Here is a 20,068-nt window from a genome sequence, read left to right as displayed (position 1 = left end):
GACCCCGGAACCCTCCGGACCCCCGGCCCCCTGCCCGCCATGCCCGGGCGCGGCTGACACCGCCGCCATGTACTCCCCGTACTGCCTCACCCAGGTACGGCCGGGGAGGAAAGGGGGCTGGGGAGGGGGGCTCCCGGCTAACGGCGAGGGACATGGGGGTCGATGGGTTTCCTACGCGTCGGTATCGGCTGGTCCCTCTTAAAAACGGGCTGTGAAATCCCCCGGGACCCCCGTGGTTATCGGTGCCTCGCGGGGAGAGCGGGGCGAGCAGGGCCGGGGGTCGGGCCGGTCCCGGAGGGGGTCCCGGGAGGGTCCCAGAACAGCCCCGGTCGGGGTTCAGAGCCCCAGGACCCCTCGTCCGGTGGGGCTGCGGAGCCCCCCGTTGGCGCCGGGGTCTCCCCACTCACCACCCCGGGGGCGTGGGGAGTCGTGCGGGACCCCTCGGGACCCCTCGGGACGAGGGCCTTCGCTGCCCACGGGGGTTCGTGCTCTTGGCAGCGGCGGGACGGGCAGGACCCCGGCCCCGGACGGGGGTTGTGCCCCGGGGGCCGTAGGAGGCGCGGAGGGGAGCTCGGGGGCTCCAGGGAGGAATTCTGGGGTCTCTGACGGTTCTGGGGTCTCCAGGGACCGGCTGAGCGCGAAACCCGCGGGGGTACTGGGGCCGGGGACGCTTCGCTTCGGGGGTTATCGAGGGTCGGGGGTCGGGGGGCCGCGTCTCCTCTTTTGGGGCCGGGGGCACGAGGCGAAAGAACATCAGCCGAGTGGGGGTGCGGGGGTTGGGAGTGGTGGCACAACTCGGGGGCCGCGCCACATGGGGTCCTTCCGAGTGTCCCCCGAGGGTCCCTCCGGGGTCCCCACGCTGTCCCAGGGTGCCCCCGCGCTGCCCCCGGGGTGGTCCCGGCGCGGGTTTGCGGGTCGGCCGGGCCCCTTTTCCCCCTCCTTCCTCTCCCCCGGCGTTGCCCTTTTCTCCCGCTTTTCGGGGCGGTTTTGGCGGCCGGTCCCGTCTGGGCCCGGGGCCAGCGGCGCTTCTCGCAGCTTCGGCGCCCGCCCTGCACACGCGTGTGCACGCGCCAGCGACACGCCAGCGCACATGCGTGTGCCCCTGCCCGCACACGCCAGCGGCGCGCCTGCCAGCGCGCCTGGCACGGCCGGGGGCACGCGGGTGGGCACCCCCTCAACACGGGTGGGCACCCCCTGAACTCATATGTGCATCGTCTGCACACGTATGTGCTCTCCTGCACATGTATGTGCACCCCTGAACTCGTATGTGCACCCCCTGAACATGTGGGTGCACCCCCTGAACTCATATGTGCATCTCCTGCACACATATGTGTGTCTCCTGCACATGCATGTGCATCTCCTGCACACGTATGTGCGTCCTCTGAACACATATGTGCACCCTCTGCACACGCGTGTGCAGCCCCTTGCAGGTGTGTGTGCACCACATGAGCTCATAATTGCTCCTTCTGCACCTCTTGCACATGTGTGTGCTCTCCCTGCACGTGTGTGCTCCCCCTGCACGTGTTTGCACCTCTTGCACATGTGTGTGCTCCCCTGCACACGTGTGTGCTCCCCCTGTGCGTGTGTGCTGTTCTGCACACATGTGTGCCCCCCCTGAACTCGGATGTGCTCCCCTGCACATGCCTGTTCTGTCCCTGCACATACCTGTTCTGTCCCTGCACGCACACGGCACACGCGTGTTCTGGCGCTGGCACACGCGTGTGCACACGCAGCACCCTCAGGGCCCCATCCTGAGGGTGTGGAGTCGTGTCCGTGTTCCACCCCCACACCCCGTGTGTTCACACACACGTGACCCCCTCGGGCCACCCTTTTCCCTCTGGAGCCGTTTTGGGGCTGTTTTGGAGCTGTTTCGGGGTGGTTTTGGGATGGTTTTGGGACCGTTTTTGGGGTGGTTTTGGGGCCATTTTGGGGTGGTTTTGGGGAGATTTTGGGGTGCTTTGGAGGTGGTTTTGAGGCGGTTTTGTGCCGGTGCCACCAGTGGATTCGGCCCCTGGCCCTCACTGTGGGCACTGAGAGTGGGAGCTGCCAGGGCCTGGGGACAACTGGGCACGGGCTGGCCCTGGCACAGCAGTGGCCGGTGTCCCTCGGTGTCCCCTGGTGTCCCCTGGTGTCCCTCAGGGTCCCCCAGTGTCCCCTGCTGTCCCGTGAGGAACTCCTCGGCTCTGGCCATCGATGCTGTGGCTGCTCTGCAGGCCATGATCCCTCCCCGTGTCTCCCCGTGTCCCCTCCATGTCCCATCCGTGTCCCCTCCATGTCCCCTCCCCCTGCAGGTGCCACCCCGTGCCCGCCCCCTCCCCCCGTGGGACGCCGGTCACTGTCGCTGTCCCCATCGTGACGTCACCGCTGCTGTCACCACCTGGGTGACCCTGGGGGTGGGGTGGGCTGGGAACACCACTGGTCCCCTCCCACTGCCCCTGTGGCCACGGAGTGGGGGTGTGGGGGGTGATGACAACCCAGGATGTCACGGGCCCCGGTGACACGGCACAGGCGTGACACACGTGTGACAGGGCACAGGTGGGACACACACGTGTGACAGGGCACAGGTGGGACACACACGTGTGGCAGGGCACAGGTGTGATGCACACGTGTGTGACCGGGCTCGGGTAACGTGTGGCAGTGACAGGGGCCGCACACGCGTGTTCTCAGCTCCGGCTGCACACACGTGTTCCCAACCAGGCCACACACGCGTGTCATGGGGGGGAGGGGCGTTGGACACGCGTGTGCCGCCACCGTGCACACGTGGCAGCCATCCCTGCACACGCGTGCGTGGTCATCCCGCAGCACACGCGTGTGCCAGGCGTGTGCCAGGCGTGTGCGAGGGTCCCGCGCCGTGGCCGTGGCCGTGGCTGATGCAATCGGTGCGGGGGGAGAGAAGAGGGGGTGGGGGACCACGGAACACCCCCCACACCCCCCTACGTGTGAGGCTGGGGTGGGTGACCCGGCCTGACACGCACACACGCACACGCATGTGGCCCCTGCACACGCGTGGCGAGGCCAAGACCCTTCCCAGCGCCCCCCCCTTCCATTTTTTCCCCCCGTGTCCCCCAAAGTCGCCCCCCGTGACATCAATAATGGAGGAGCCTCGGCCGGGCCGGGGGGGCCCTGAATTATTGATGGGCCACAAAAGCTTTCTTGGACGCGGCAGCTCGCTGGGGCCCCCGGCCCGGGCTGGCACGGGGCCACGCTGGGGATGGGGGGTCTGGACACGCGGGGTGGGCTCCGGGAGGGAGCTGGGCTGGGTTTGGGGTGGGGGGTGCGGATAAAGGTTTGTGGTGGAAGTTGAGGGGGGGTGGTGGCAGGGAAAGGAGGGGGGGGGCACACCCGTGTCCCCGGTGGTGCCAAAACCGCATCGTTCAGCCCCGGGCGCTGCGGCACCTCCTGGATCCCCCAGAGCAGCTTCCCCAGTTTCCACCCCCGGGCCCATCCCGGATCGGGACGCGTGTCCCGCGTCCCCCTCGAGCCACGCGGGATCCTCCACGTGGCCGCGGGAAGGGGCCGGGCGGGCGATCCCTCGGCCTGCCCGCTGCGTGCCCCCCTCCCCGCCCCCATAACAACACCAGGGCTGCCCCCAACTCCCTCCCGAACACCGGGACCCCCTCCAAGGCCAGGGTGCCCCCATCCCACTCCCACCGCCAGGTCCCCCAAAAGGCCCGGCTTTCCCCCTTTCCCTGGGCCCGCGCCAGAAGCATCCGGCACGTTCTCGGCGAGGCCACCTGGGCGCCCCGGTCCCCCTCGGACAAGGGAGGGGCGTCCTCGTGGGTGCCCCTCCCTCCCCACCCGGGGTCCAGGACACCCCTGGCTGTCGCTCCCGCCGCCTCCGACATCCCCCCTCCCCAAGCCGCGCTCCTTTCCCCCCCTCCCCGCACGCGGGAGGGTCTTGGCAGCGGCGTCAGGGGCCGCCGGGGGGATTTTTGGCGGCAATTCCGGCTGTTTCGGGCTGTTTTCTCTCGCGGCGAAGCCGAGGGCCGGGGGAGCTGGCAGCGGCACGGGAGGGCGGGCGCTGCCGGGGCTGGGGTGGTGGTGATGGTGATGGTGGGGAGAAGGGGGGGAAGGCTGAAAGAGGGAGGGAGGTCAGTCGATGGTGGGGAGGGATGTCGTTTAATTTTTTTTTTTTGTCCTTTTTTTTTCTTGTTTTGCGTTTTTTTTCCCCCCTCTTTTCTGGTTTTTTTCCTGGGCTTTTCCCTCCCGATCCGGCGCCGCTCCCGCCGCCGCGCTGGCGCTTGCCGGGCGCTCGCAGCTGCGGACGCGGCGACGACGACGTGGCTTCGCCCGAGACTGCGGCTCCAATGCGGGGCCGGCGCAGCCAATGGCAGCTCTGTGGCACCGCCGCCGGACCCCGCCTTGGCACCGACCCCCCTGCCCGCCCCGCGACCCCCGGCCGGGCCGCCCGGCCCCGTGGGCAGGGTGGGACCCCCGGGCCTGAACCCTCGGAGGCTCCCGGGGCAGCCCTGGGAGGGCTCTGGGATGGCCAAGGGGGGGTCTCAGGTGGCCGGGAGGGGTCCCAGGCGTTCGGGAGGGGACCGGCGTGTCCGGGCGGTGCCACCGGAGCCGGTGGCTCTTTGTGTGTGCCGGGGCCGGCTGGGTGGGGGACGCGCACGCTGAGGGGTCGGGGTCGCTGACCCCCCGTCACCTGAGCCCCCCCCCACGAGCCTCAGGTGTCAGGGAGGGGTCCCAGGTGTCGGGGAGGGGTCTCAGATGTCCCAGATGTCCCCGAGCCCATCCCGTTCCCCAGCGGATGCTGCCAGGCCCGACCACCCCAAAATCCTCCGCATCCAGCAGGGAGGGGCCGTGGGGCAGAGAGGGGGGGGGAGGACACCCAACCACCGCTCTCAACCCCCCCTTTTCCCCCTCCCCTCCCCCCAAAAAAACCCTCCCCACTGCGGCTTTGGGTTGAAAACCGCGAGGTTTGGGGCTGGGCGGGAGCCGCCGCCGAAACGCCCAAATTTTGGTCGCTTTTCCTTCGCACAGAGGGATTTAATTACCGGGGGAGAGAAGAGAAAGGGGGAAGAAGGAGGAGAAAGGGGGGTTGTTGGCTCCGAGCGCCGCGTCCGGGATTTTGGGGGCAGAAGCGGCGGTTTTTGGGCCGTTCCGCGCTGGGGCCGCCGCGGGGTTTGGGGCGAGCGGCCAAAAATCGGGGCCTTCCCGCGCCGGTGGCGGGGGTGGTGGTGATGGGGAGGAGGGGGTTGGCAGTACCCCTGGGACCCCCCCCAGCTCCCCCCACGTCCACTGGAGAACGTCCTCGCCCGACCTCTCTTCCTCTGCACGAGGGGTTTTTTTGCACACGAGGATTTGGCACGAGGGCAGCCCCAGCCGGGGGTGGTTTTTGGGGGAAGATGGCGGGTTTTTGGGGAAGCCCCTTGGGGCTGGGTGTCCCCCCCAGTCCCAGCTTCCCTCCCCGGGCTCCCCCCTCTCTGCAGAACGTCCTGGCTCGACCCCCTTTTCCTTTGCACGAGGGGTTTTTTTATTTTTATTTGCACACGAGCGCTTGGCACGAGGGGGGGATCAGATGGGGCGGGTTTTTGGGGGCAGATGGCGGGGTTTTGGTGAAGCTCCCAGGGCTGGGTGTCCCCCCTCATTCCCCAAACTCACCCCCCATCCTCCTCGGGCCCCCCCACTCCCCTCTGTAGACCCCCTTTTCCTTTGCACGAGGGGTTTTTTTACACACGAGCGCTTGGCAAGAGGGGGGATCAGATGGGGGGCGGGTTTTTTGGGGGCAGATGGCGGGGTTTTGGTGAAGTTCCCAAGGTTGGGTGTCCCCCCTCGTTCCCCACCAACTCCCCCGGTGCACGCGCGTGTCGCGCGCGGGGCACACGCGGGGCACACTCAGCCCCTCCCTCCCCCCACCCTCCCCAAAATCCGAGGCCACGCCCCAAAGCCGCTCGGTCACGCCCACCGTCCACGCCCCCGCGTCCCGCGGCCAATGGGGGGGCCGCTCCCCGCGCGCTGCGCTCCCATTGGCCGCGGCCGCGCCGGTCCCGGTGCCAAAAGGGGCCGCGGCGGCTCCGCGCGCTCCGCGCCCGCGGCGGCTCCGGGACCCCCGGCAGGGACCCCCGATCGGGACACCCCCTACCCTCCACACACACCCCCACCTCAACAGGGACCCCCGACAGGACAGGCTCCCCTGTATCGGGGTCCCCTCCTCCGCTGCAGGGACCCCCGCGCCCCGCGGGATCCCCCCGGTAACCAGGACCCTGGTTCCCACCCCCACCCTTCCGCCGCGCTGCATCCCCGGTAACCGGGACCCCTGAAACCTGAGCGCGCCCCCGCAGTGTCCGCTCCTCCCCTCCTCAACCCCCTGCCCCTTCCCGGGAGCCCCCGTTAACCCCCTCCCTCCCCGGGGTTGTGCCCCGTCCCTCGTCGGTCGCCCCCGGTTCTGCCCCGCCGGGGCCCGACTGGCAGCTGCCCACGGCCGGGATGAGCCGCCGCGATGGTACGGACGGGACGGGACGGGACGGGGCACCGGGGACAAGGGACAGGCGGTGGTGGCGCCGGGGGCTGCGAACGGCACCGGGATGGGGCGGGGGACCGGCGGTACCGGGGAGCGGGGACGGGGAGAGGAGGCGCTGGCGGCGGGCACGGGGGACGGGGATGGCACCGGGGACCGCTGGGGACGGGGCTCGGAGGCTCCGGGAATGGGGTTGTGGCAGCGGGGACGGGGACAGGGACCGGCCGAGCCCCGATGGCAGCGGGAGCGTCACCGGGAGCCGGACGGGGAGGGACGGGGCTGTGGTGGCACCGGGGACGGGGTTGTAGTGGCACCGAGGACCGGGTTGTGGTGGCACCGGGAACGGGGCTGTGCGGGTACGGGGCTACGGTGACACAGGGGATGAGGCTGCACCAGTACCGGGGACGGGGCTGTGGTGGCACCGGGAACGGGGTTGTAGTGACACCGGGAACGGGGCTGTGGTGGCACGGGGAACGGGGCTGTGGTGACACCGGGGACGGGGTTATGGTGGAACCGGGGACAGGGCTGTGGTGGCACCGGGGATGGGGCTGTGGTGGCACTCGGAACGGGGCTGTGGTGACACCGAGAACGGGGCTGTGGTGACACCAGGGATGGGGCTGTGGTGGCACCGGGGATGGGGCTGTGGTGGCACTGGGGACAGGGCTGTGCGGGGACCGGGGATGGGGCTGTGGTGGCACCGGGGACAGGGCTGTGGTGGCACTGGGGACGGGGCTACGGTGACACAGGGGACGGGGCTGTGGTGGCACCGGGGACAGGGCTGTGGTGACACCGGGGATGGGGCTGTGGTGGCACAGGGGACGGGGCTGTGGTGGCACAGGGGTCGGGGTTGTGGCGGCACCGGGAGCGGGGCTGTGGCAGTACCGGGGTTGGGACCACGGTGATCCCCGGGATGTGGCCGTGGGGTTGGGGCTGTGGTGATACCGGGGACGGGGCTGTGATGACAGCGGGGACGGGGCTGTGATGACACCGGGCACAGGGAGGGCGCTGGGACGGGCTCGGGGCTGTCCCCGCTCCGGGCAGGCGGGAGCCCCGCGCTGGCACCGGGGCCGGGAGCCGCCTCTGCCCCGGAGCCACTCGGGCACCGGGAGCCCGGAGCATCCCCACGGGGGGGAATTGCCGGGGTTCCCCCGCGGCTGGGACTGCCGGGGTCCCCTCTGGGGCTGTCGGGGTCCCTCCTGGGGTTGGGACTGCTGGGGTCCCTCCTGGGACTGCTGGGATCCCCCCTGGGGCTGCTGGGATCCCCTATGGGGTTGTTGGGATCCCCTGTGGGGTTGTTGGGGGATCCTACAGGGGCTGGGGTTGCCAGGGTCCCCTGTGGGGTTACGGGGGTCCCCCATGGGACTGCCAGGTGTCCCCCCACAGGGCCAGATCCTGCATCCCTGTTCCCCGGGGGATGGGGACGGGATGAAGGAAGGGATGGGGACAGGGACAGAGATGAGGGCAGGGACTGGGATGTGGACAGGGATGGGGACAGGGACGGGGATGAGGGCAGGGATGAGGACAGGGATAGGGATGGGGATGAGGGCAGGGATGAGGACAGGGATGGGGATGGGGACAGGGATGGGGATGGGGATGGTGATGGGGACGGGGATGAGGGCAGGGATGGGGACAGGGATGGGGATGGGGAGAGGGATAGGGACAAGGGCAGGGATGGGGACAGGGATAAGGACAGTGATGACAGGGATGAGGACAGGGATGGGGATGAGGACAGGGATAGGGACAGTGATGACAGGGATGAGGACAGGGATGAGGATGGGGACAATCCCCCACGGGACACGGGACACGTCTGTCCCCACCGGGGGCTCCTCCGTCACCCCCCCGGCCTCTGCCCCAGCACCATCCCTGTTCCCCCCCCCTCCCCCGCTGTCGTGCAGGATGAGTTCCACCCCTTCATCGAGGCGCTGCTGCCCCACGTCCGGGCCTTCTCCTACACCTGGTTCAACCTCCAGGCCCGCAAGCGCAAGTACTTCAAGAAGCACGAGAAGAGGATGTCCAAGGAGGAGGAGCGCGCCGTCAAGGACGAGCTGCTGGGCGAGAAGCCGGAGGTCAAGCAGAAATGGGCCTCGCGCCTCCTGGCCAAGCTGCGCAAGGACATCCGGCCCGAGTGCCGCGAGGACTTCGTGCTCTCCGTCACCGGCAAGAAGGCGCCGTGCTGCGTCCTCTCCAACCCCGACCAGAAGGGCAAGATCCGCCGCATCGACTGCCTGCGCCAGGCCGACAAGGTGTGGCGGCTGGACCTGGTGATGGTCATCCTGTTCAAGGGCGTCCCGCTGGAGAGCACGGACGGCGAGCGCCTGGCCAAGGCGCCGCAGTGCGCCAGCCCCGGGCTGTGCGTGCAGCCCCACCACATCGGCGTCACCATCAAGGAGCTCGACCTCTACCTGGCCTACTTCGTCCACGCGCCAGGTGAGGGTGGGGGGTGGTAAAAAAGGGGGGGTTTGGGGGGCTGTTTGTGGTGATTGGAGGGGGCTTCCTCGGCCGGCTGGCACAAAGCGGCGCCGGGTGCCAACGCGCCCGCAGTGCCACGTGCCGAGCCGGGCGCTGCCGGCGCGGGGTGCGGTGGCACCGGGCTGGGGGAGGCTGGGTGGGCACGGCAAGGGGGTGGGGGCCATGCTAGGGACTCCCACCCCGCTCCCTGTGCCCGTGCGGGGTCACGGCACCCACACGTGCGTGAGGGGCTTTCGGGGGCTGGGGGTCACGCGCGTGCACACACGGAACTGGGGAGGGGGTCACTCATGTGTGTGCACATGGGGATTGGGGTGGATCATGTGTGTGCCCCTCACATGTGTGCACACAGAGCCGGAGGGGTCACATGTGTGTGTGTGTGTGTGCACAGATGATGACTGGGGGTCACACATGTAAGCGGGCACACACGTGTGCAGGGGGTCACGCCCAGGTATGTTTTGTGTGTGTGTGCTGTGTGTGGGACTGGGGAGGGGGGCATCCCCAGCCCATCCTCCTGGCACCCCCCTCTCTGAGAAGGGGGTGGATTTTGGGGCCGGATCAGCAGATCTGGGGTCGCTCGTCCACCCCGGCCCTCCCGGGCACCGAGGGCGCAGCACGAGGCCTGTCCGGGGTTCACCCCCGCCAACAAATCCCCACAGGGGGTCCTGTGCCCCCTCACGTCCCCCCAGCCCCCCTGCCACAACACCCTCCCCTCAGGCCCAGCTGGCGGGGCTCGAATCCCCCAACGCTTCTCCCCACCCGGCGCCGCCAAAATGGCCCCGGTTGGCACCGTGCCCCCGCGCGGCACGAGGAGGCCCCGCCGGCAGCCCCGGCCCACCGACCCCCCTCCCCACCTCCAGCACCGCCACCGCCCCCCAGCTCCCAGCGACGCCCCCTCCCTCACGGAGGGACTCCCCGTGCCCAACCGTGGGGGTTTGGGGGCTCGGTGCCAACCCCCTGCCGTAAGATGGCGGCGCTTGTTGGCACCCGGAAGGCTTCTGCGGCACCGCGGCCTCGCCGCCGCGGGACCTCGTGCCAGGGGGACCCCCACCCCCTCCCGGCCTGGCCCGGCCACCGGGACCCCCGGCCGAGGGTATCACCCACCCCCCCAAAAAAACCCTGGCCTGGCACCCCCTCATCCCACCCACCCCCATGACCTGCCCCCTGGCACGTGGGGGCGTTGGGGTCTCCTTCACTGCTGGGGGTCCTGTAGACCCTGGGACACACACGAGGGTGGGGGCCATGGGGGGTTCAAGGGGGTCGATGCTCGGGGTGCAGCCACAGAGCTGCAGGGGGTCCTTGGGGGTCCAGGGGGCTCCAGGGGTTCTCACTGCCCCCCGTCCCCCAGGCTGGCTGGGTAGGGGGACGCAGGTGCGGGGGGCACTCCGGGGGTCTGGGCTCAGCTGCCCGGCAGCACCAGCCCCCTGCCAGGGCCAGGGGGACACGGGGGGAACACACAAAGTGAGGCGGGGGAGTGGGCTGAGGTGGGAGGGGGGCACAGAGACCCCCTCAGAGGGTCTGGGGCCAGTGGAGGACCCGGCTCGAGGCGGGGGGTCAGGGGTGCCACGCGCCCACCACGTGTGTGCCTCCCGGCCGAGGTCGTGACCCGGCACGTGGCCCAGTGACTCCTCCTCCTCCCCCCGCGGGTGACACGGCGGGGTCACCACAGGGCGAGGAGGGGGTTGGAGAGGGGGTCGCACTTCCTCGAGCCTTGAGGGGGTCACACAGCCCTGGGGGTGGCAGGAGGCGGGGGGTCCCAGACGTCCTGCCCGGGGCACAAGGAGGGAGGGGTGACCCCATTCCCTGGGTGACACGGGGAGGGGGTCCCCGGTGTCGGGGGCAGATGGGGATGCCGGGGAAGGGGATGCAGGGGTGCTGAGGTGGGGCAGGGGGGCCCAGCTGTCCGGGAGCCCCCGGGGCGCAGACAATGGGCGCTTTGTTGGCGCTGCCCGCTGGCGGGGGGCCAGCGCATTCCTGGCCCCCGGCCCGGCCCCCACGGCGGCCCCCGAGCCCCCTCACCCTCAGCCCCGGCCCGGCCCCCTGCCAGCCCTGACCCCCCCGAGCGCCGGCTGTGCCTCCCAGCCCCCAGCCCCAACAACATCACCCGGGCAGGGGCGCGGGGTCCCTGGGGGCACACCCCCAACCCTTGGGTGCTGCCGGGGTGATGGGGGTTCCCGGACGCGGGGGTTGTGGGGGCTGCGGGCTCTGGCGAGGACCCTGCAGGCGTTCACCTCGAACGACCCCGCGGGAACAACGAGCCCCTTCAGCGGCCCGGGCTGCCCTCCCCAAACTCCCCAGCGCTTCGGGGACCTCGGATCGGGGGACACCTCGGGGTGGGGGACATCTTCGTGTCCGGGTTTGACCCCGTGTGTGTCTCCCCATCTCCAGATTCGGGACAATCTGACAGCTCAAACCCCCAGGAGACGCCGACATCAAACCACTGCCCAACGGTGAGTGACCCCCGGGACCCCCCTGTGCCCCCTCAGTGTCCCCAGTATCCCCAGTGCCCCCTCAGTGTTCCCAGTGCCCCCTCAGAGTCCCCAGTGCCCCCTCAGTGTCCCCAGTGCTCCCCTCAGTATCCCCAGTGACCCCCTCGGTGTCCCCAGTGTCCCCCTCAGTGTCCCCAGTGCTCCCCTCAGTGTCCCCAGTGCCACCCTCAGTGTCCCCAGTGGCCCTCCAATGTCCCCAGTGCTCTCCCTCAGCATCCCCAGTGCCCCTCCAATGTCCCCCCAGTGTCCCCAATGCCCCCAGTGCCCCCTGGTGTCCCCAGTGCTCTCCCTCAGCATCCTCAGTGCACCCCCAGTGTCCTCCAGTGTCCCCTGGAATGTTCCCAGTGCCCCTCTCAGCGTCCCCAGTGTTCCCAGTGCTCCCCTCTAGCATCTTCAGTGTCCCCAGTGCCCCCATCAGTGTCCCCAGTGCCCCCTCAGTGTCCCCGAGTGCTCCCAGTGCACCCCCAGTGTCCTCCAGTATCCCCTGCAATGTCCCTAGTGTCTCTCTAGTGTCCCCCCAGTGTGTGTGTCCCTGTGCTGTCCCCATCACCTCCCCGTGTCCTCTCTGTCCTCGTGACCCCCCAGACCCCCTCGTGACTCCCCGTGTCCCCACTGTGTCCCTCAGGTCACCTGACCTTCCAGGACTGTTTCGTCGACGTCAGGGGTGTGGAACGTGACGGAGCTGGTGAGGGTGTCCCAGAGCAAGTGGGGACATGGGAGGTGACACGGGGGTGACACGGGGGGTGACACGGGGGGTGACACGGGGGTGACACAGGTGGGGGAGGTGACACAGGGGGTGACACGGGGGTGACACGGGGGGTGACACTGGGGGGTGACACAGGGGTGACACAGGGGGACACGGGGGTGACACAGGTGGGGGTGACACAAGGATGGGGAAGGGCAGCACAGAGTGACATCGAGAGGGGAGTGTTGTGGGGGGGACACACACGGGGTGGCTCGGGGAGGGGGAGAGGGGGTGTGACCCTGGGTGTGCCCCCCACGTGTCCCCTGTGTGTCCCCTCCCCCCCCAGCCCCCTGTAGGCACGGCGGCCGGGCCCCAACTTCTCGCTGGCCGACCTGGAGAGCCGCGGGCTACTACAACATCAGCCCTGTCGCCCTCGGCCGCCGGCCCCTGGGACCCCCCACTGCCAGGTACTGGGACCCCTAAATCCCTGGGACCCCCCACTGCCAGGTACGGGCACCCCCAAAACCCCTGGGACCCCCTAAATCCCTGGGACCCCACTGCCAGGTGCACTGGGACCCCAAACCCCTGGGACCCCCAAATCCCTGGGACCCTCCCAAACCCCTGGGACCCCCAATGCCAGGGTACTGGGACCCTCCACTGCCAGGTCCCCAGAGGTGACCCCTTGTCCCCAGAAGTGACCCCCCACCCCAGAGGGTGCCCCCCAGAGGTACCCCCCCAGAGGTGACTCCCCTGTCCCCAGAGGTGACACAGGTGACCTCCCCCCACCCCAGAGGTGACCTCCTGTCCCCAGAGGTGACACAGGTGACCTCCCCCACCCCAGAGGTGACCCCCTGTCCCCACAGTGGCCCGGGCGCCCGGAAGGCGCTGGACGAGGGGGACCTGGAGGGTCCCTGGGACGACGTTTTCTACCCCCGGGCTGGGCCGGTCCCCGCCCCGGCAGCAGCCAAGGACCCTGGGGGACGTTGACACCGGTGGGTGACACCCCGGGGCACGGGGGGACACGGGTGGGACACGAGGGCACGGTGGGGAGGGCACGGGGGTGCTCCTGGGGACGGAGGTGGACGTGGGGAAGGGTCGGGAGGGGGAGAGGACGTGGGAGGGGGCGATGGTGGGGGGACACACATGGAGTGACATGGGGGCTGGGGGACACCGTGGTGGGGGGCTGGTTTGCTGCACTCTCGGGACTAGGGAGGGTGGATGGGAGGCAAAGGGTGGGGGTGTTCCCAGGGGGCTGCGGGGTCCTTGTCTCCCCGCCACCCTGACCCCCGCCACGCCCCCAGGCCCGGCGGCGCTGAAGAAGTCGGGAAGTTGGATTTCTGCAGCGCCCTGTCGGGGCACGGGGCCGCCCCCAGAATGGCCTTTCGGTCACCACCCCTGCCCGTCCTGGCCGGCGTCCGCCCCGGTGAGCCCCCCACCCTCTGGGCCCACTCCCGCCACCCCTCATAACCCCTCCCACCTCCTCGGGGCGCCTGGGGCTCCTGGGTGAGCCTGAGGGGGGTTTGGGCGTGGGTGGGGGGGACACGCGCCTGGGGCTGGGGGTCGGTGGGACATCCCCGGGTGGGCAAAGGAAGTGTGTGTGTGGGGGAGTTGTGGGGTTGTCCCGGTGGTGTCCGGGGTCCCGTGGGCGCCCGTGGCGCTGGCGCTGAGGGTCCCTGCAGGCAGCCCAGCGGGCCACGGCCTCGGCGCTGCACTTCCCGTCGGGGTCCCTCCTGCCCCAGTCGAGCCTCTACTTCGCCCACCCCACCATCCGCTACCACCACGGGCAGGACTCGCTCAAGGACTTCTGTGCAGTTCGTCTGCGCTGACGGCGCCGCCCAGGGCCCCCAGGTGCGGCGGGGACGGGGGGCGCGGGGGACACGCAGAAAATTTTGGGGGGTGGGGACACGGGGACAAAGTTTGGGATGCTCCCGGCGGGCGGGCACGGCAGGGACCTTGCGCACTCTCCCGGGGGCGGGGCCTGGGCTTTGGAGGCGTGGTCTGGATGCAAATTAGGCGAGGTTCCGATATGCAAATTAGGTGGTGTCTCTATGCAAATGAGTTATTTAAATAGTGCGAGGAAGGGAGGGGCCTGTATGCAAATATAGCACAGGAGGCGGGGCTCGTATGCAAATGAGCCCGGGCGGCCGCGCTGGAGCCGGCGGGGCCAGGAGGGGGTGATGGGGACCCCCCCCCATCCAACTGGGAACCCCCAATCAACTGGGAACTCCCAACCTGGAGAGCCCCACCTGGGACACCCCCCACCCCCCTGTCTGAGGAATCCCCACTTGGGACCCCCGCACTGGGAAACCCCCACCTGGGGACCCTCCCCGTGAACTTCCACCTGGGGACCCCCAGACCGGGGGTCCTCACTTAGAGACCCCCCTCCTTAGAGACCACTTTGGGGAACCCCAGCAGGGACCCCCAACCTGGGGACCCTCCACGGAATTCCCCCTCAAAGAACCCTCACTTGGGGATCCCCACTCAGGACCCCCCCAGCTCAGGAACCCCCACCTGGGGAATCCTTCACTTGGAGACCCCCCATTTTAGCAGGAGCGAGGGGGCTGCAGACCCTCCCCAGAACCCCCCTGTTCCCGTCCCACCCTCCCCGTCGCTGGGGGTCCTGAGGGTCCCGTCACGCGTGCTCTCGTTGCAGCCGTGCGGGGCGCAGGGCCGGGCTGGGGGCTGCAGGGGCCCCTGGCCTGACCCCTGCCCCTGCCCCCGCCGGGAGCCCAAAGCCCCCAGCGGCCCCCGGGCGGAGCCCCCACCGCACCCCGTAAGTGCCTCTGCGCCCCCCCAAAACCCTGAGCTCCCCCACTCCCGGCACCCCCGGCATCCTCACGGCCCCCACGGCACCCACTGCGCCTGCAGCCGGGCCCTGGCCGTGGGGGCTGGGGGCAGGGGGAACCGTGGAGAGGGGGAGTGGGGGGACCTGCAGGGGGGCGCAGGGTGAGGGCACAAGGGGAGGGCAGATTTGGGGGGCAGGGGGAGTGTAGGTGTGCCCAGCATTGGGGTGCAGGAGTGCCCAGATGTGGGGTGCCTCTGTGGGGTGCAGGTGCCCAGATTTGGGGTGCAGGAGTGCCCAGGACTGGGGTGCAGGAGTGCCCAGATTTGGGGTGCAGGAGTGCCCAGGACTGGGGTGCAGGAGTGCCCAGATGTGGGGTGCAAATGCCCAGATTTGGGGTGCAGGAGTGCCCAGGACTGGGGTGCAGGAGTGCCCAGATTTGGGGTGCAGGAGTGCCCAGATGTGGGGTGCAAATGCCCAGATTTGGGGTGCAGGAGTGCCCAGGATTAGGGTGCAGGAGTGCCCAGAATTGGGGTGCAGGAGTGCCCAGAATTGGGGTGCCTCTGTGGGGTGCAGGTGCCCAGATTTGGGGTGCAGGTGCCCAGATTCGGGGTGCAGGAGTGCCCAGGATTGGGGTGCAGGAGCTCCTAGATATGGGGTGCCTCTGTGGGGTGCAGGAGTGCCCAGATTTGAGGTGCAGGAGTGCCCAGCTGTGGGAGTGCAGCAGTGGGGTGGTGTACCCAGATTTGGGGTGCAGGAGTGCCCAGATGCGGGGTGCCTCTGTGGGGTGCAGGTGCCCAGATTTGGGATGCAGAAGTGCCCAGATTCGGGGTGCAGGAGTGCCCAGCTGTGGGGGTGCAGCAGTGGGGTGGTGTACCCAGATTTGGGGTGCAGGAGTGCCCAGGATTGGGGTGTAGGAGCTCCTGGATATGGGGTGCAGCAGTGGGGTTCAAATGTGCCCAGAATTGGGGTGCAGGTGTACCCAGATTTGGGGTGCAGGAGTGCCCAGCTGGGGGGGTGCAGCAGTGGGGTCGAGGTGTGCCCAGGACTGGGGTGCAGGTGCCCACATCTGGGGTGCAGGTGCCCAGATTTGGGGTGCAGGTGCCACCTGGGCACCTCGGGGCCAGCAGCAGCCGCCGCCCTGGGGTGACCTGGCACGGGGTGACCCCCCAGACCCCCGGTGGCCTCAAAGTGCCCCAGGGACAGGTGGCAGGACCCGGGGGTGCCCCAGGTGACCCCAAGGTGCCCCCCGAGCAGGTGGCAGGACCCAGGGGGTGCCCCAGGTGACCTCAAATTGCCCCCCCCAGGCAGGTGACAGGACCTGGGGGCAGGAGGTGACAGTGGGGGGTGAAGGTGACAGCAGGACCCAGGGGTGACAGGGGCTGCCTGGGGGTGTCCCCAAGGTGTCCCTGGGGGATAGAAGGTGGCCCAGGTGGCAGGGGCTGCCAGGGGGTGACACAGGTGACAGGGGCTGCCGGGGGTGACACAGGTGACAGGAGGGTGACACAGGTGACAGGGGTGCCCGTGGGGTGCCCCAGGTGACAGGGGTGCCCCAGGTGGCAGGGGTGCCGGGGGTGACAAGGTGACAGGGGGTGCCCCGTGGGGATGCCCCAGGTGGCAGGGGCTGCCGGGGTGACACAGGTGACAGGGGTGCCCCAGGTGGCAGGGGCTGCCGGGGGTGACACAGGTGGCAGGGGGTGCCCCGTGAGGGGTGCCCCAGGTGGCAGGGGTGCCCCGGGTGGCAGAGGAGCCCCGCCCGGCCCGGCTGCCCGTGCATCATCACCTGCATCGCCATCGCTGTCACGGCCCCGGCGCCTCATCCCCTCCCCCATCCCCGTCCCCCATTCCAGCCCAGCTCCTTCGCCATTTCCCCCTTTTCCCCCATTTTTCCAAGGGGTGTTGGGGGTCCCAAACCTGGACCCGCCTGTGTGCCCCCCCATCCCCCTGAGGGGACACCTGGGTGGCCCTTCCGGCTCCATCCCCATATTTTTGGGGGAGGTTTGGGGGTTCCCCACAGGTAAGTGTTGAGGGGGTGGTCGTGTCATCGTGTGGCTGTTGTGGGGTCACACACACGTGGGAGGGTCACCCCTGTGTGTGCCCTCCCCAAAAAACCCCTGGGGGCTCGGGGTGTGACCCTGCAGGTGTGAAGGAGCCCACGGTGGGGGAAGTCGGGGGTCTCAGCCGGGTTTATCCCACCCGGGTGGGGTCTCGTGGGGTGGGTGGGGTGTTGGGGGTTGACCCTCAGATGTGATGGAGCACAAAGTGGGGTGGTCTCACCCCCACCCCCTCAAGCCGGGTCTGGGGAGGGGCAGGGCGGGTCGGGGGTGGGGGTCGTTGCACACCCCACGCGTCCCCCGTGGCCGTGGGGGCTGAGCCCTCTGTCCCACGCAGCATTCGCAGCGTCAGGCGCCGCCTCCCCCGCCTTGTCGGCCTCGGACCCCGCGACGGCAACTTTCTGACCTCTCCCAGCAGCAGGTACGGCCCCTCCCCCGCCCGGGACCCCTCCCCACAAATTTGGGACCTGGGACCCCTCAGTGTCCCCTTGGACCCCTGAGAACCCCCTTGGACACCTGAGCCCCCGACACCTTCCTGAGCCCCCCCAGCCCCACCTGAGCCCCCAGACCCTCCTGAGCCCCCCCAGCCCCACCAGACCCCCAGACCCCCCTGAGCCTCCCAAAACCCCCTCCCCGAGCTGGCCCCGCCCCTCTCCCGATGACGTCACCGGCGTGCACAAAGAAGGGGCGTGGCCGCCGCCCCAGCCGGGCGCCCCCATTGGCCCCCCCAGGCTCGTGGCGCGACGCCCGATTGGCCGCCCGCCCTGCGTACGCCGCGCCCCGATTGGCTGGCGCCGGCCGCGGCCCGCGGCTCTGAGCCAATCAGAGCGGGGGGGCCCTCAGGGCGGGCGGCCAATGGGGGCTCTCGGCGGGCCGAGCCGGCCGGGCGCGCGATTGGCTGGCGCCGCGAGGCGGGCGGGGGGCGAGGCCGGCGCTGATTGGCTGGCGCGGGGCGCGGCGGGCGCCGATTGGCTGGCGCGGGGCGCGGCCCTTGGCAGGCCGCGCGCGCTGCGGCGGACGGAGCGACCCCATTGGCTGATTCCCGGCCGCACCACCGCGCTCAGCCAATGGCGGCGCAGCATCCGCCGGGGGGCGGGGCCGACCCCCGAATTTGGGGTGGGGGCTTCGACCCCCAAAAAGGGGGGGCCACGAGGGGATGGGGGCCCCCAGCTCATTTCGGGACCCCCGAGGGCCTGGGAGATTTTCATCCCCCCATCCTGGAGACCCCCAAACCAAGGGGGGGGTCCTAAGGGGGTTCTCTGTGGGCCCCCCCAGGGTTTTTCAGGGGTCTTGGGGGGTTCTGGGGGAGGTCTCAGTGTGTCCCCCAACCCCACTGACACCCCCCTCTTCTTTTCTCCCCAGTCCTGGTTCCTCTGACGCCGCCCCCTCCTCTTTATTCTCCCTCCCGCGCCGGGACGAGGAAAAAACCCGAAAAAAAAAAAAAAAAAGGAGGAAAAAAATATTCACGAACAAAAAAAAAAAAAAACCTACAAAAACTCACAAAAAGAAAAAACACAAAAAGAAAAAGAAAAAAAGCCGCAATCCTCCTCCAAAAAAAAAAAAAATCCCTTTTCCCCTCGCAAATCTCCCTCCCCAAAATCGCCGCCGTCCGCCCTCCTCCTCGCCCCCCCACTCACGACGTGGATGAGGGTTCGACCTCTCTGATGTGTCCCCCCCAAAAAAAACCCCACCCCAAAAACACCCTCCCCGCCGCGTTCCCCCGGCACACACAGGGTCACCTCTGGACCCCCCTTTAATCCGGGAGGGGTAGGGGGTCCGCAGCCCACGAGTGTCCGTGGGGGTGTGTGCGTGTTTAACCCCCCACCCCAAAACGCCCCCCACGCGTGTGCCCCCCCACGTCACCAGCACTGCACACGCTCCGCACACGCGTGCCGGGGGAGGGGGACACACGGGACCCCCTTGCTGCAGGACAGCGAGCGGGGCCGGGGGATGGTCCCGAACTCCCCCAAACCCCGAGACACCCCCGAACAACCCCCAAACTCCCCAAGGCTTTGGGGTCCCCCAAAACCCCTTGCCTGCCCCCAACCCCCAGCTCATTTTTTTAATTAAGTGCAATTACCCCCTCCTCCCCCGAGGTCAAACTCCTGCTTTTGGGGTCAAACCCTCTGTTTTGGGGTCAAACCCCCTCTCCCCTGCCCCTTTTCCTGTTTTGGGGTCAAACCCCTGATTTGGGGTGTCCCACCTCCCGTTTTAGGGTCAAACCCTCCCATTTTGGGGTCAAACCCCTCCCATTTTGGGGTCAAACCCCCAGTTTTGGGGTCAAACCCCCATTTTGGGGTCAAACCCCTTCCTTCCCTCCCCTTCCCTCGTTTTGTTCAGACTCCCCCAATTTGGGGTTAACTCCCCCAATTTTGTCGTTTCCCCCATTTTTTTAGCTCCAATCCCCCATTTGGGGTCAAACCCCTTCCTTGTGTGACCCCCCATTTTGGGGTTGAACCCCCACGTTTCGGGTCAAACCCCCCTCCACTTTGTGACCCCCCTTGAGGTCCAACCTCCCATTTTGGGGTCAAACCCCCTTTCGGGTCCCCCTCTCTCCAAGTGCTTTTTGGGGATTCCCCCCCAATTTTCCCTCGTTCCCCCACCCTCAATTTTATTTTTTATCGTTTTTGGGTAATTTTGCTCCCAATTCACGTTCGGGGGCCCCAATTCCACACCGGGGGTTGAGCAGCCCTGGGGAGGGGGAGGAATTTGGGGGCATTTTGGGGGTTTCTGCACCTTCGGCTGATTTCGGGGTTGGGGAGGGGATGGGATGACCCCCTCAGACCCCTCCCCCGGGTTTTGGGGTCAGACGGACCAAAATCGCACTTGCCTTAGACCCCCGCGTGCCTTTCCCTCCCCTCCCACTCTTGGACCCCCCAAAATGGGGACAATCATTCAGCGCCCTCCCCTTTTCGGGGACCCTCCCGCTTTTGGTGCCACCCCCTTCTTTGTGACACCCCCGGGTTTTTGGGACCCCCACCAGCAATGCCCCTCCCCATCTCCCCACGCCCCTTCCCCTCCCCACGGAAACACCCCCCACTCCCCCAATTTTTGGGCTCCCCATTTCGGGGCGCCCCCACCAGCAATGGGGCCCTCAACATTTGGGGACCCCCACCAGCAATGGGC

General features: G+C 68.8%; 1 protein-coding gene across 1 annotated transcript; it reads left to right on the top strand.

Moving 5' to 3' along the window:
- Positions 1-17,347, top strand: NFIX (nuclear factor I X). The gene is given in 17 exon segments (XM_050305876.1): positions 1-94; positions 8,362-8,893; positions 11,321-11,347; positions 11,350-11,382; positions 12,047-12,075; positions 12,077-12,126; positions 12,350-12,353; positions 12,463-12,506; positions 12,508-12,573; positions 12,970-13,046; positions 13,049-13,102; positions 13,408-13,425; positions 13,428-13,529; positions 13,775-13,911; positions 13,913-13,954; positions 17,280-17,301; positions 17,304-17,347. Coding segments are annotated over 17 exon segments (1,308 nt in total). The 5' UTR covers positions 1-67.
- The last annotated feature ends 2,721 nt before the right edge of the window (positions 17,348-20,068 follow it).

This window comes from Myiozetetes cayanensis, unplaced genomic scaffold (genome assembly GCF_022539395.1).
Source record: "Myiozetetes cayanensis isolate MyiCay16 unplaced genomic scaffold, myiCay2020 scf101, whole genome shotgun sequence".
NCBI lineage: Eukaryota > Metazoa > Chordata > Aves > Passeriformes > Tyrannidae > Myiozetetes > Myiozetetes cayanensis.
Note: the sequence above shows the minus strand (reverse complement) of the source record. Positions and strands in the feature narration are given on the sequence as shown.